At 35.7% G+C, this 17,255-nt stretch overlaps 1 protein-coding gene across 1 annotated transcript; it reads left to right on the top strand.

Annotated features, from left to right (window-relative positions):
- Positions 1-2,576: 2,576 nt before the first annotated feature.
- Positions 2,577-4,084, top strand: LOC306667817 (taste receptor type 2 member 3-like). The gene has a single exon (XM_079150614.1). It carries the CDS (start codon positions 3,098-3,100, stop codon positions 4,046-4,048), a length of 951 nt encoding a protein of 316 aa, XP_079006740.1. The 5' UTR covers positions 2,577-3,097; the 3' UTR covers positions 4,049-4,084.
- The last annotated feature ends 13,171 nt before the right edge of the window (positions 4,085-17,255 follow it).

Below are 17,255 nucleotides of genomic sequence, written 5' to 3'. Positions count from 1 at the left end.
TCAAGTAAACTACTTATGGTTAGGTACATGTGATGAAACTTCAAAAAGTAAGGGAATGATAAAATTCAAGATGAGTTATCTTGGGAACTTTGGGGAAGTAAGTAGGGACAGGAGAGGAAAGAAGCATATGGTGGAATTACAGGTGTTTATTTTGAATAGCACTATGTATGTAATAAACATACATACTATGTATGTTTATTATTTCCTAGCCCAGGTAATCTGTTATGTTAGTAAATCATGATCATCTTTATTCCTTCTATTTCAATAGTGCACGAATTCCCTTTTTTCTTGCCCACGACTGTATTTTCTGATATTAAGCAAATTATTTTCCACTGATGGGGTTCCTTTCACACTTTTCCTTCAAGAAAGAACACAGGGAAGATGGGCACCTCCATCAGCCCACGAAAGCTTCCTGCTGACCATACAGCACCCTGGCCCCTGTGTGTAATAAGGGGATGAGGAGGAACCATGTTTTACTTCTGTTGCTGATGCAGGTTTTCCTTTAATGCAGCCTGTTTTTCAACACAAACCATGTGATACTGTAAACTTTGTCTTGAACCTCAGTGCATGCAAGGATACCCAGAGGAGATTTATTTTAGTGATTAATACAATGTAAGGAGTATATATTTTATTATAGTGTCAGTGGGAAGCAATTCAAGTATTGTGAGTAGCAGAACAAAATGATCAATCAGATTTACATTTTAAGAAGATCACTGCTGTAGCTAAATGGAGATTCTATTATGGGGGAAGACAAAAAATGGAAAAATGTAGTGGGGCATCAAGTAGTACAGATGAGAGATGATGGCATCTTGGACTAGGGTGGAGGCAGAAATGGGATATCCAAGACGTGTTTTATAATTAAAATGTGTAAGTCATTGGTGGGATGCAGGATGTGGGGAAAGGGAAAAGTCAAGTTATTCTTAGGTGGTGACTGACTTGAGGAACTGAATGATGTTGGCATTTGCGGAAATGGGGAAGAATGGGGATGAAAGAGTTGACTCTTTTTAAGTGAGAATCAATTGAGAAGTTGTTTTGGATGTGATGGTTTTGAGATGGAAGGGGCAAAACTGAAGTTAGTAAAAAGTATGATCAGACATGAAATGTTATGTGAAATGCATTTGGATATGCCGTGTATTCTGAACTTTGTCCTCATTGAAAGATTCAAATATATAGCTAGAGGAATGTTATTATTGTATTTGTTCTCATAAGGAAATGTGAAAGGTATTGTAAGATAAAAAAAAATCTCAATCTGTGGAACCTAGACTCTGAGAAAACTGAACAGGGACAAGGGTAGTTCATAGGATAATCCCTGTGACTGGAGAAAGGTCTTGTTACTGGACTTGGAGAGATGAGGGAATCTGACCTTATTCTAATTCTACTGCAGAGAGGTCAGGAAGCACATGGGTCAGGTTCTCCTATTGGCCTGAGAAAGTAGAGTGTGATGCTGTGAACTGTTTATGCCTGAGTGCTCTCCAGTGCTGTTGAGGTGTATAATATGCAGCATGGTGTCAAGGTTGCTGAGGTCCACCTGGCTCAGTTGAGAGATTCCTTGGCATCTGTCCAGATGAAGCTATATCTCACTGAGCTTTATTATCAGCCACTCTTTGAGGTATTTTTTTAGGAGATTTAAAACTCCAACCACAATGGCAATTATCAAGAATGCAAGTAACAATAAATGGTGAGGATTTGAGGAAAAGGGTACATTCATACATTGTTGATAGGACTGCAAATTAGTGTACCCACTCTGGAAAGCAGTATAGTGATTTCTCTAAAAGTAGGAAAGGAACCACCACTTGACCCATTCTTCCCACACCTTGGTTATTATCCAAAGGATTTAAAATCAGCATAATACAATGATGCAGCCATGTCAATGTTTATAGCTGTATAATTTGTATTAGGTAAGCTATGGAGCTAAACGATGCCCATCAACAGTTGAATGGATAAAGAAATTATGTTATATATGTACAATGGAGTATTACTCAGCCATAAAGAAGAATGACTTTATAATGTTTGACAGTAGTTGTATGGATCTGAAAGCTATCATGCTAAGTGAAATAAGTCAACCCCAAAAGCCAAAGGGCAGATGTTTTCTCTGATACGAGGAAACTAACGCACATTAAGGTGGTGGATAGAAGTTCAGAGGACTATACAAAGGGGAATGAAGGAAAGGGAGTGCAGTAAGAATAGGAAAGACCAGGGAAAGAAGCTGACATAACTTTCCTATGTTCATATATGAATATACCACAGTGAATCCCACCATGTGTACATCCACAAGACTGGTGCCCTAATTAGAAACAAGATATATTCCATGCATATATTATTTTATCAAAATGGACTCTACTGTCATGTATAACTAAAAAGAACCAATAAAAAGTCTATCCCTCTGTCAGTGGATAATGTGGCTGCACTCTCTGCTTTGTGTCTTGATGGCATTGATTTTCTTCTCTTTTCTTCAGACATTGTTTTCAAAGTCTTGATCACAACTTATTAGAGGGTTATAAAATCAATTTTGTGAGACAAAAGCAGCATTGAAAGATATAGACTAGCATATAACTTTATTTTTTTGTTGTTCATAATTTATGCCCTTCCCCCAGGGTGATGGATAGTGCTTTGTGGTAGGATTCTGATGTTTCCCCTTCGGTTTGTATGTCTTTGAAGCCTTCCTCCTGAGGAACCAAGACTTTACATGCTTCTGGGTGATTCTGTTGGTTTCTCTGATTCTTTCTGTGCTGGGAGGCTCCCAATTCTATTCCCTTTGAAATCAAGTACATGTTCTCCATATTCTTTGTGACCCAGATGTCTTCCTTCTGGGTGACACTGGACACTAGTGTATTTGCATTTTAGCAAAGAGCTGCTGAGTTTAGGATCATAGATGGAAGTGACAGTACATGTCATCTGTGAAGAGGCAGGCCATCCTGACAGAGCCAGAGAGGACTCACTAAACTGTGCTGTATGGCAGACTAACTTGGGCAGAGACCAGAGACAGGTACAGTGAAGCAACTGGTAGACAGGATAGATTCTCAGAAAAAGTCCAAATCAGCAAGGAAACTACATATATCCACAGAAGAACACAGATCAGGGTTGCCTACTTGCTGATATGATGGGAGTCATTGAGGGGGTGTTTCTGGTTCTGATTGTCATCCTGTTCATTCTTGGAAACCTGGGGAATGGTTTTGTTGGTTTGGTCAATGGCAGAAGCTTGTTCAAGAGCAAGAGAATCTCTTTATCTGACTTCATCATCACCAGCCTGGCCCTCTCCAAGATTATTCTGCCGTGGATTTTCTTGATTGATGGTGTTTTGATGGTATTCTCTTACAGAGGACATGATTCTGGAGCAGTAATGCAAATCATTGATGTTTTCTGGACATTTACAAACCTCCTGAGCACATGGCTCATCGCCTGTCTTGGTGTCCTCTACTGCCTGAAAATTGCCAGTTTCTCCCACCCTTCGTTCCTCTGGCTCAAGTGGAGGGTTTCCAGGGTGGTTGTATGGATGCTGTTGGGTGCACTGCTCTTGTCGTGTTGCAGTACCGTGTCTCTGATCCATGAATTTAAGATGAGCTCTGTCCTCCATGGAATTGATAGCACAGGTAATGTGACCGAACACTTCAGAGAGAAGAGAAGTGAATATCACCTGATGCATGTTCTTGGGACTCTGTGGCATTTTCCTCCCTTAACTGTGTCCCTGACTGCCTATGTCCTGCTCATTCTGTCTCTGCGGAGACACACGTGGCAGATGCAGCAAAGTAGTACGAGTCCCAGAGATCCAAGTACTGAGGCCCACAGGAGGGCCACCAGGATCCTCCTTTCCTTCCTGTTTCTCTTCCTACTTTACTTTCTTTCCTTTTTAATTTTGACATCCAGTCATTTTCTACCAGAAGTTAAGGTGGCTCAAATGATTGGTGAAATAATCACAATGTCTTATCTTGTGGGCCACTCATTTGTTCTCATTCTGGGGAACAACAAGTTGAAATGGACATTCATGGCGATGCTGCCATGTGAATCTGGTCTTCTGAAGCCTGGCTCTAAGGGCTCCTTCTCCCCGTAGAGTAGCAGGGGAGACAGGATGGAGCCTGTGAGTCCTTTGACCTAGCTCAAGACTGTAGGGCTTCTCCTGACCCTACCACAGTACCAGTTCTGACAATCAGTAGAAGAGAGATACTATATGTAGTAATTATTGGTTATCAAGGGCAGATCACTTCAAATACCACAATGAACAATAATGGCTCCTTTTTTTTAACTTGATACTTGAATATGGTGTGTTTTGTTTTCTGATTGTTTCTTTCCTCCAAACTTTCCCTACTTCTCCCTTTAATAATAAAATCTGTTTTTAATTTTGAGGTTGTTATAGTTGGGATCTGGAATGTCCCCCAAAAGTTCGTTTTTTAAGGCTTTGACCCTTAAACAAACATTATTAGGCATTATTAGGAAGCAGTAGAAACCTTGGGAATAGGGCCCAGTTGAAGTAAGTATATCCTTGGGAGTATATGTTTGAAGGTTATATATTGTCCCCAGCCCTTCTCAAATGCATACACATACTCTCTCTTTCTCTGCTTTCTGGCTACCCTGAGGTGAGCAACTTTATTCTGTCACATGTTCTAGGCCATGATGTTCTGCCTCACCATAGACCCCAAAGCCACCAGGCCAAGGGACTATGAACTGAAATCTCTGAAACAATGAACCAAAGTCTTTCTTTTTTCAAATGTTTATCTGAAGTATTTTCTCACAGTAATGGAAAGCTAACAGTTACTCGGCTTATATGCTTACATGTTCAGTGTTCTTTTCATAAAAATAAAAAATTTTTATAGCATATGAGCTCATATCTTGTACTCTATAGAATCTGGGAATGTTTAATTTGATCTTTCTTTTTGAGAGTTCTTATTTTATTATCTACTTATATCTAGACTTCAGCTCATGTCCTCTGAGATGGAGAGTTAGTGTCTTGTGTACTGCTTCTAATCTCTGAATTTAGTCTCAGGGTTCATTTATATAGAAACAAATACAGAAATTATCATCATGATTTCTAAACTCTCTGTTCCTGGATATAGCTTTTCTTTTTCTGCTTGAGGAGCATAACTTTGAAGGTTATATGTTGTTACAGAAAGGCAAGTCCAAATCCATATTTTGTGTGTGTGAAAAATCAGCCTGAGGGGCTGGGGAGATAGCTCAGTCGGTAGAGTGCTTGCAAGTTGCTGTGATTACAGGCTATATCCAGCTTCCTATTAATTCACATTCCCCTCTCCCCAGTATTTTTATAATGAAAATAATCTGGTAATAAATATCTTTGGACACATCTTTTTTGTGTATGTGTATTTATTTCTCTAAAATTAGTGCCAAGAAGTAGAATTACTGGGAGGAAGGACATAGACACTAAAAATGTGAAAAGATAATGCTAAATTGCTGTCCAGGTATCCATTCCTGTGGATGAAGTTTCAGTATGACTTGGACCAAATTAGATAATCAGTCTTTTTAAGTTTTGCCAATCTAATAGGGGAAATTAACCCCTCAACTTACAGATGAAGAAACTGAAGATTAAAAATATCTAGGGACTTTCCCTGATAACTGATAAGTGGTGAACTAGGCTTAGTCATTGGAAATGTCCAATGGAGACATGCCAAAGATGGACATTGTGCTTTGTGTCTGGAGCATGTCTGGTCATCTGTTGGCCCTGTGGAGCTGGCAGGCAGTCACCTCTCCCCTTCCAAACTTCAGCCCCCTCCAGCAGCTTTTTCCAAAAGCCAGTCACTCAGCACTGACTGCCACACAGTCTCCTCAGTTCTGAAAATGTATTTCTTTTTGCATTATATATATAAGATGTGCTTTCCTATTATATAAAATGGAAATTAGGAATAATTAATATGATTATTGATTTTTATGAAGTGTTATCTGTCCATTAATGTTAGTCATTATAGATAATTTAAAAATCATTTTCGCATTTCTCCATTACAGTAAGCCTAGTTATACTAGTTATAAAAACTGAAAAACAACAATAACAACAAAAAATCATCTTTATATTTCTGGAAGTTTTCTTGAGCTCTAGACTTACCTTTCAGGATAGAAGTCAGTTGACTGTTATGATTGGATATTAGGCTCCAATGCCTAGGACCTGGAATGGGGCAAATGGGCATGAAGGGCACTTGCTTCTGCTCTCAGAAAGAATGCTGCTCATGAAGAGGCCAGGCCTTCTCCCCCTTGGTCATTTAGCCATCATGACTCTCTACTTGTGCATCCTCACAGCTATAGTCAGTTTTATGTGCCAGGTCTTCAAGTTGGACACAGATCATCTAGAATGCCAGTACCTGTTTTTGTTCTTTCCTATGTCCTTGGTGACTAGAGCACCACATAACCCATAGAAAGCGCCTGGTGAACATCTTTTAAGTGATTGTTTAGCAATTCTAATTAGTCTTACAACTCCTCTTTGTATTATAGATAAAGAAACTGAGGGGGGTAGGTTTCACAGAGAGCCTGTAGCAGTGATGTAAACATTGACTAAGTTCCTGACTTCTGGTCCAGTGCTCTTTCCTTCCCATCATGCTGCCCTTCTTTGAATCCCATCCCTCTTTCTACATATTTTATCAGTCTTCTTTTTTCCCTTTGTTTGAACACATTTCCTTTTGTTCAGTTTTAGGGTATCTGGAATCCAAAGGATGATACCTGATGTACCTGGACATTTTTTCCCACTTCTTATCAAATTGTAATCTACTTTCATTTATCCACTGTCTCTCACATGTATCTTTTTCTTACCTAAGACTGAATTTAGGTTTATCAGAGACACACTAAGTTGTTAGTTATCATCCAGGAGAGTAATGACTGGCTGTGAGTTGTATGAGGTCAAGGATCATCTTTTGTGTTCTAAGAATGATAATATCCATTCTTTTCAAATAAAAAGGTTCTCCTTGGTTATATTTTTAATAGTAGTCGGAGTTTCCATGATGCCATTCCTATTTTATGTACATGTCCTTTGTGAGAAATCATAGTAATAATAACATAATAACATTGTCTAACATTACTGGGCCTTACTTTTATCAGGCAGTTTTTTTTTCCCCTTGAGATGGAGTGTTGCTATGTTGCCCAAGCTGGCCTAGAATTTGCAATCATCCCATCTCAGCCTCCTAAGTAGCTGTGATTACAGATATGCACCACCACCCTCAGCTTCAGGCATCCTTATTTATAGTCCATTATCACATTTGAGTTTTTTTTTCAGTTCTGGGGATTGAACCCAGAGGTGATCTGCCACTGAACTATGTCCAAGCCCTTTCCTTGGCCTCCTGTCACTGGGACTGTAGTGTGACACTGTGTCCAGCTTCTCATTTGGTTTTAATGAAACTCCATGCAACTCATTTCATAGGTGATAAACCTGGAGTAATGATTTGCTTAAGATTATCAACTGGTAAATCATGCAGATGGAACAATTCCAGGTTTTTCGACTCAAGTTTTGTATTCTTTCCAGTAAACTTAAGTATTTCATTTTAATATCTGTAAGACTTTATACTAGGATTAGCCTGGGGGATGCTTAAGTTTATGAATATTTTTGAACACATGAAATAACTGATCTTTCAGATTTGATATTGATAGTGTGCCTGGATGCTAAGATCCAAAATCATTACAAATCAAAGATTCTGTGATTTGTTTTTCTTAGGGATATAACAATAGCCAAGATTAGAATCAACCTAAGGTATTAATGCCCAAGTGACATAAATATATATATAAGCATACAATGGAATAGTATTCAACTAAAAATAGGATAACCCATTATTTGTGAAAACAAAGATGAACCTGGAAGACTTTATTCTAAGCGAAATAGGCTAGGTACAGAAAGACAAATACTGAATAACCTCAATGACATGAGGAACTTGAAAAGTCAGATTCAGAAATGGAGAGTAGATGGGTTGTCCAGTAATGTGAGGGTGGGGAAAATAGGGTGATATTTATTAAAGGCTACAAAGTTTCAGTAAGGCAAGGTGAACAAGTTCTGAAGATCTAATATACAATGTAGTGACTGCAGGTATAATACTGTATTATCCACTTGAAATTTGCTAAGAGACTAGATCTTAAATGTTCTCATTACCTCAGAGAGAGAGAGAGAGAGAGAGAGAGAGAGAGAGAGAGAGAGAATATTATGAAGTGATGGGTATGTTAATTCACTTGATTGTGGTAATAATTTTACAGTGTATACATATATCAAAACATCACTTTGTACACTGTAAATATGTACAAATTTTTATTTTTCAACTATTCCTCAATAAAGTTGGAAAACATCTTGCATTTCCAGGTACCTTTTGAAATTTGATTTCCTTCTTTCTTTATAAATAATTAACTATGATAGGCATGAGGCTGCTTTGTGTTTGAGCCAAGAAAACAAATATAGAGGCAAATCTATGCTCTTGACTTGATTCCTATGTAATTAAATCTTTTGTAGTTTGCATTCTCATAGTTGCAGCTGGATCCATGTGCACACGTGTGGGCGTGCAGATGTTAATAACTTTCAGTCATGCTCTGTGATGGTATAACCCAGAGATCTGAAATGTCGAAAATGTGACTTGAGTGTGGCTAAAATGATTCAGATAGTACAGAAAGGTAGAAAATGAACAGCGACATTCTTAAATTTCACTCCCCATTTTTAGTCCAGGAAGACACAATCATCTTTTGTCATTTGTTTTAGTTCTTCTGGTGGTTATAGTCACAACTTAAATTATAAGATTTTCCTTCTCTTACTTGGTTAAATCAACTTTGAACAGTAGCTTTTGGATCACATTTATGAAGGTTTTGGGATCATATCACTTTCCTTCTCTGAAATTTAATTTGTTTTATCATTTTTCCACTTGTTAATTTTATAACTTTACATAATATGTATTCAACCCTACTTTTTTGAACCATGACTTGTAACTCTATCTACAAAGTCCTAACAATGTAGAGGGGAGAAATTAGTACTTCGGCTCTCCTGCACTTCTCTCATATTCCAGCTTCTGCCATCTATTGTATCAATTATAGTCCAACTTCATGTGACTTAAGGAGAAAATAAATTTATTGGAAGGATATTAACTTTCTCACAGAATAAATGGAATAGCTGGGGAATCAACCTCAGAATGAGAACCAAAAGAGGTAGAACAATGGGAAATAGAGTGAGTCACTCTGTAGAGACTGATCTGGCTCCATCACTGACATTTCGCTGTCAGCATTTTGTTCTTTTTTTAAAAAAAAAAAAAAATATTTGTAGTTGTAGATGGGCACAATACCTTTATTTTATTTATTTTTATGTGGTGCTGAAGACGGAACCCAGTGCCTCACACGTGCTAGGCAAGCGCTCCACCTCAGCCCCAGCCCCAGCCCCGGCCCGGCCCCAGCATTGTGTTCTTGATGCTGCCGCTGCCTTTGCAACTGTCTTTTTGAATCATCACTCCAAGATCCAACTTCCTGGGTGTTAGCGTTTGGCCCTGCCCTAGCCAACAGGCTTCCGGGGTGAGGAAATGTCTGATTCCCTTTTGATTTGTGAAGTATGTATTTAAATTAGGTACAGTAAAATACTCAACCATTGGACTCTTTTTTAATTACAGAGTCCTCTGGTGGCAAGATTTTCAATAGTTTTCTCCAACCTTGTTTTCTCCATAAACTTTTATATTTTAGTGCATGATTTTGCAGAAGTTGATGTTTTATAAGAATACATATATCACTTTGTGTAGGGAGGCCTGAATATACTCTATAGGTCTGTCATGAGGATTAAATGAATTAATACATATAAATGGCTTGGAAGAGTGCTTGGTATATAATAATCACTACAAATATTTACTTTTAATATTATCATGTTATTCTTTAGAAGAAATAATTTTATCTTTTGACAAATTACATATAATTATGGGGTACTCAGTGATGTTATGACATGTTAAGTGTGGAATGATTGAATCAGGATAATTAACTATCCATTACCTTAACCAATTATCATTTATTCCTCCTGTCTTACTATAATTTTCTGCTCTTTGGTCAACATTTCCTCATTTTCCCCAAATCTCAGCCTCTGATAACTACCATTCTACTGTCTTCTTCTATGAGTTCAATAGAGTCAACATGTGAGTGAGAATATATACTTTTTGTCTTTCTGTGCCTGGATTATTTCACTTAACATGATGCCCTTCTGGTTTATCCATGTTGCAAATTATAGAGTTTGGGTAAAAGTTTTTAAATATTTGCACTGGCAAGGAAAAATTGAAATATAAAGAAAATTTAGTAGAAAAATCAGATAAATATGCAAATTTTGCATATGATAAGTGTTCTTTTTCAAAAGGAATTTTTTTTTTTAGCGCTGGTAATTGAACCCAGGTCCTGGGTATATGGGCAACTAACCCTACCACAGAGTTAATTTCCCATCCCTTAAAGGAATACACACACACACAAACACACATGCATATATATATACACATATACACATATATAATCCACATACGTGTGTGCATATATATATGCATGTGTGTGTATATGACTTCAAGAACCTCTATACACACATATGTATATGTATATACATATATATATATGTATATATATATTTTTTTTATTTTTTAAATAGAGTCTTGCTACGTTATCTAAGCTGGTCTCAAACTCCTGGACTCAGGTGATTCTCCCATTTCAACCTCCTGAGTAACTGGGGCTGCAATAGATGCATGACTCTGTGCTGGGCTAGAAAGGATTATTTAATAATTTGTGCTGAAACAAGTAGATAATCATTTAGGATGCATTAAAATTAGGTATTTACTTTGCATCATATAATATACTAAATTTGAGGATTGAATAAAATGTAAGAAATGAAACCCTAAATTGATCAATAAAAAATATATGAAAATTTAAAAATCCTGGGGTATGGAAGACATTTCTAAGTATGTTGTCAAGGAGAAAAAAATCATATGAAGATTATTTATACATTTGAATACATAAAAACTTAAAATTTCTCTGTCACAAACAAAAGAAATCCAATGTATATAATCAGAACATAAAACCGCCAAATGAATCATTAGTCCTAATCATTACAAAATTGTTAAGAAGAATCATAACATTCCAATAGAAAAATAAGAAAGACTTTGAGGGCAATTCAAAAAAGAAGTGATATAAATGGTTTATAAGCATTTATTAAAAACATTTCTCCTAGTTTTGGCTCTTTGTGTTTCTCCAGTTAGCAAAGATTTAAAAAGGTAATAGTTTTATCAAGATTTCATGGGTGAGGGCACTTTCATGCACTGAAGATGGATGTGTTACTTGAAATAATATTCCAAAGACAATTTAGCAATGATTTTGATATATATGTATATATTTTGATGTAGTAATTATATCTTCTGTAATACATCTCTTAAAGATATGTATTCTTTGTACAAAAAACTTTACCAAAAAGCTATTTATAAAATGAAAAATTGGAAGCATTCAATGCCAAACTGAGGATGACTGATAAATTATGGATACAGGGAACATGGCATAATCTGCAAAGCTTCAAGCTGAAAATCTAATATCCAGTTGCCTTGGACAAATGAATGGAGGTAAAGAGATAATAAAGATATGGAAGAACTAAATGAATGGAAAATACAGATAAAGGACCTATGTGCTGGATATTTTTCATTTGTTTCAAGATTCCTTTTTTTTACCAGTCTTCTTGCTTTGTATCCTTGACTGCCTCTATAGACTGCATACTTTGGACTGCCTCTATAGACTGCATTCCCTTAGGATTCTATCAAAAGCAACAGTGGAGGCATAGTAGATGACATGGAGAGAAATCAGGGCGTTTAATCCCCTGCATGTGTCCTTGCAGACGTGTTTTGGCAGTGACTCCTTTCTCTTGAGGCTGTGGTTTCTTTTAATAGGACTCTCTAATGTCTCACCCTCTCAGTATGTTGTTACCTAAACTCTCTCTTGGTCTTTGTGTCAATCAGCTTTCCATTACTGTAACAAATATCTGAGATGATAAACTTATAAAGAGAAAGGTTTATTTTGGCTTACAATTTTGAAGATTTCAGTCCATGGTGGTTTGGACATATTGCTTTTCGACCTCTGGTATGGCAGTAGTATGTTACAGGGCAAACATATTCATATCATGGTAAAGTGAAAAACAGAGCAGAAGAGATCAGGGTCTTACAATCCTGTTCAGGGGCATGCCCCCTATTGACCTAAAATTGTCCACTAGGCCCCATCTTTTAAGGGTTCCACCACCTCCCAATAGCACCATACTCGGGAATGAGACTTTAACATATGAGCTTTTGGGGTACATTCAAAAGCCAAACTATAGCAACCTTTCAGGCTCAAGTTTGGTAAAACCTTCTCAAATAGCTGGGTATAAGGACCTATTAATTTCTTTAAACTTTCCCAAATCTTTATAAATCATTTATTAAATTACCTTCAGTTTTCTCTTTCAGTATGTTGTTTCTTCTAACATACATTAAAATGTCAGAAGTTTGTTCTTTGAAAATACTAGTAAAATAGAAAACCCATTTGCAGTAAGCTGAATGTTTGTGTTCCCTCAAAATTTGTTTGTTGAAACCTTATTTAGATGTAGGAGTTTTGGAAGCTGACATGATCCTGAGGGAATGCTCTTATAAAGGAGGCCCTGGAGATCTCCTTTGTCCTTCACAACACATGAGCATGAAAAAAAAAAAAAAAAAATGATCGTGTGTGACCAGGAAGTAGGTCATCATCAGACACTAAATTTACTAGTATGTGGACCTCAAACACCCCAGACTCCAAAACTGGGAAACATTTTGTTTATATGCCACTCAGTTTATGATATTTTGTTATAGCAGCCTGAATGGACTAAGATGCCACTGATAAGACAGAACAAGAATAAATGAGAGAAACTAAATGATATAAATACAAAATTGTTCACAATAGCAAAACTATAGAACAAAGTAGGTCCCCTTCAACAGAAGAATGGATAAAAAAATTGTGGTATATATACATAATGGATTACTCAGCCTTAAAGAAACATGAAATTATAGCATTTGCCATTCAATGAATGGAACTGGAGAATATCATGCTAAGCAAAATAAGCCAATCCCAAAGAACCAAAAGCTGAATGTTTTCTCTGATATGCATATGCTAATTCACAATAAGGGAATGGGAGGCTAGGGAAGAATAGAGATACTTGGGATTAGACAGAAGGGTGTGAAGGGAGTATGGGGGTAGGAATTATAGTAGAATGAATCAGACATTATTACCCTATGTGCATACATGATTACACAACCACTAGTGTAACCTTATATCACATACAACTGGAGAAAAGAGAAGTTATACTTCATTTATGTATGATGTGTCAAAATGCATTCTACTGTCATGTACAACTCATTAGAACAAGTAAAAATATGACCAAATGCAAAATAGTCCTTACCTGCAGATATAAAAAATTAAATATTAAGAATATCATAAAAATATTACATACTTCAGTTCAGTAAATTTGAAAACATGAAATTATGAATTTCTAGGAAAATGCAATTTACCAAAACTGATTTAGGAAGAAATAAGAATTTACTTATTTAATTTGATAGATTAAAACAGTAGTAGTTAAAATATTTCCACATAGAAAAAAAGTTCAGGAAGTTTTACAGGTAAATTTTGCCAAGATGTAGTATAAAATTAAAAAAAAAAAAAAAACTCTTCCAGAGAATAGAATAATAAAGGGCAATTCCCCTCAAGCTTTGTTTGGAGGTTAATGCAATCTTGACACCAAAACAATACAGAAATAAACACAAGATGAAAATTATAGACTCATTTAACATTAAAGTATAGAAGTAAATATTCAAAATATAAAAGATCAAGTTGTTAGAAAACAGAAGACAATGGTGATTAAAAATGGCAATAATGGGAGCAGGGGTTGTGGCTCAGTGGTAGAGTGCTCAGTAGTAGAGTGCTCACCTAGCACACGTTGAGGCCCTGGGTTAGATCCTCAGCACCACATAAAAATAAAATAAAGCTATTGTGTCTACCTACAACTAAAAAAGAAAATACATTAAAAAATCTTTAAAAAATGCAATATGACACAATCAAGTTGTTTATCCCAAGAATGCAGGAATTTTTTAACATTGTATAAACACCATTTACTCCAGTAACTTAGTAAAGAATAAAAGCCATATAATCCACAAAATACTGAAACCAACCCCCCTTTTTGAAAAGACCTATAAAAAGATATTAAATTTGTAATAATTTTTTTTAAAGCTCCACAAAGAAAATCTATGACCAAATGTCTTCACTGGTAAATTCTGCCAAACATTTTCAGAGTTAATTTCAATCTTTTATAAACTCCAATCAAAAAAATAGAAGAGGAAAGAAGACTTTCTGGTACATTCAGTGAGACCAGTGTTACCTTGATAAGAAGAAGACAAAGAAATTGCAAGAAAAGAAACTAAAAATCAATGTCTCCTATGAATATAGATGTAAAAAAACTTAACAGAATACTAGCAAACTGAATTCAACCAAACATAAAAATAATTATAGAGTACATATGGGTGATATTTTCCCAGTAATGCAAGGCTGCTTCAGTATCTGAAAAATCAATGAATGTTTTTATCATGAATGGGTGCTGAGTTTTATCAAAGGTCTTCTCTGCATCTATTGAAATGACCAAGTGATTTTTTCTTAATTCTATTCATGTAAGGAATTACATTTATAGATTACTTTTATTGATTTGTGTATATTAAATAATCCTTGCATCTCTGGAATACAACAAACTTGGTCATCATATATAATCTTCTTACTATGTTGTTGAACAAGATTTGCTAATATTTTATTAAATATTTTTGCATCTAAATTCATCAGGATATTGGTCTATAGTTTTGTTTCCTTGATGTGTCCTTATCTAGTTTTGGTATGAGTACCTTCACAGAATTAATTTGGAAGTGTTCCCTCCCTATTTCATTGAATAATTTGAGGAGTATTGGCATTAGTTCTTCTTTAAAGTTTGTTAGAATGAAGCTTAGAATCCATCTAGTCCTGGGTTTTTAAATTTTGTTGTTGTTGGAAGGCTGTTTATTACTGTTTCTAGCTCATTGCAAGTTATTTGTCTGTTTAGGTTTTCTGTGTCCCCTTGATTCTGTTTTGGCAGATTGTTATTTGTCTATAAATACATCCATTTCTTACTGGTTTTCAATTTATTGGATTATAAATTTTCAAAATAATCCCTAATGTCCTGCTGGATTTCTGTGATGTCCTGATGGTCTCTCCTTTTTTCATCTCTAATTGCATTAATTTGGGTGTTTTCCCTTTTTCTTTTGTTTACTTTGGCTATGAGTTTATCAATCATGTTTATTTTTTTCAAAGAACCCACTCAAGTTTCATTGTTACTTTGTATATTTTTTTATTCTGCATTTCATTGATTTCAGTTCTGATCTTAGTTATTTCCTTCCTTCTACTGGTTTTGGATTTTTTTCTTCTTTTTCAAGGGCTTTAAGTTGCATCATTATGTTGTTTATCTAGGGTCTTTCTGATTTTCTTCTGTAGGCACCCAGGCTATGAACTTTCCTCTTAGAACTGCCTTCATAGTGTCCCAGAGGTTCTTGTATGTTGTGTTACTATTATCATTGGAGTCTAAGAAGTTTTTAATTTCTTCCCTCATTTCTTCTATCACCCATTCATCATTAAAAAGTGTGTTGTTCAGTCTTCATGTGTTTCTGAAGTGTCTGTAGAGTTTTTGATGTTGATTTCAAATTTTATTCCATTTTGATCTGATAAGATACAAGGAGTTGTATCAGTTTTTTTTGTATTTGCTAAGAGTTGCTTTGTGGCCTAACATATGGTATATTTTGGAGAAGATTCCATGAGCTTCTGAGAAGAAAGTGTATCCAGCTGTTGTTGGATGAAATATTCTATAAATGTCTGTTAATTTCATTTAACTTATAATATTTTTCAGGTACAAAAAGTCTTTAATGAGTTTATGTGTGGATGGCCTATCTGATTATGAGAGAGGTGTGTTAAAATCATCCAGTATTATAGTACTAGGGTCTATCTGAGGCTTCAATTTGAGTAGTGTCTTTTTTATGAAATTAGTTGCACCCATATTTGGGGCATAAATATTTATTATTATTATATCTTCTTGATTGTTCCCTTTACCAATGTGAAGTGATCTTGATTCTTCTGATTAATTTTTGTTTGAAGTCTACTTTGTCAAATATGTGAGTAGCTACTCCTGATTTCTAATTAAGAGAATAGTCAGTCTTATCTTATGCCAAATAATGTTACATTTCATGCTTTTTTACCCTTTTTAAAAATTATCTATTGCATTAAATAGAAGTTTCAGGGAATTTTAGAAAATATGATTTTGTCTTATGTGTAATGCTTCACTGTTAGGGTGAAAATATCTAGACAGTGGTACAGTTTGAATTTAAAACCCTGTGTCAGTTAAATGGCTGTACTCTTCTTTTTGCTATAATTGCTGTTATGGAACACAGATGATAAAATTATTTTGTTTATGCTTTTCAAATTAAAGTGATCCTAAATCTTTCAGGTACAAGTCTTAATTCTAGCATTTCTATTTTCTTTTTGTTAATCACAAAAAAATACTTGATTATAAATGACTAACATTTTATGACTTTGTGATTTTATAACTAGTATTGTGGTTATAAACATTCCTGACTCCTGTCTTCAGTTTCTTCTTACTCTTTCCTCACCTACCTTTTATTATTCTTTCTATTCCATTGCTGCATGATTATTCCAAAACTTAGTTACTTAGTTAAAACAATAATTGGTCATCTCTCCTATTTGTGTAACCTGGGTGGTTTTTGCTTAGAAATTCTCATACAATTGTTGGGTGTTTCCACTGGATTGAATGACTCACCCTCTTGGCTGGCAGTTGATGTGGGCTGTTTGCTGGGAGGTCACTTAGAGAGCCTACATTGCTTTCTTCATGTTGCTTGGGCTTCTTATAGTATATTAGGGAGCACCTCTAAAGCTCTCTAAGAAGCTGCCAGAACAGTTAAGTATAATACATGGAATCCCTTTTGCAATATTTTTATTCACTGAAGTATTTATGGGCCCACCTAGATTCAGAGCACTAGTGCCATTTCTCAACCAGAAGCAATTCTGTTCCTCATTATTTGATTGTCATGACTGAGGGAGGAGGACATAGTACTGTCATCTAGTAGTAGAGGATGTGAGTAGAGACACAAATAAGAAGACATGGGCTACTGGTGTGCTGCACCCATAACTTTCTATTTGGAGATTTTATTTTGAGCTTAAGCTTGTGGAGTCAATGGCACAGACAGTGGGATGCAGAGGGAGAAGTAGGCTTTCATTTCTCC

The sequence above is a fragment of the Sciurus vulgaris genome (genome assembly GCF_902686455.1).
Source record: "Sciurus vulgaris genome assembly, chromosome: 8".
Lineage (NCBI taxonomy): Eukaryota > Metazoa > Chordata > Mammalia > Rodentia > Sciuridae > Sciurus > Sciurus vulgaris.
This window is presented reverse-complemented; position numbering and strand designations above follow the sequence as displayed.

Excerpts from the sequence above, each read along its gene's own strand:
- LOC306667817 (XM_079150614.1), top strand. The coding sequence starts at position 3,098 with ATGATGGGAGTCATTGAGGGGGTGTTTCTGGTTCTGATTGTCATCCTG.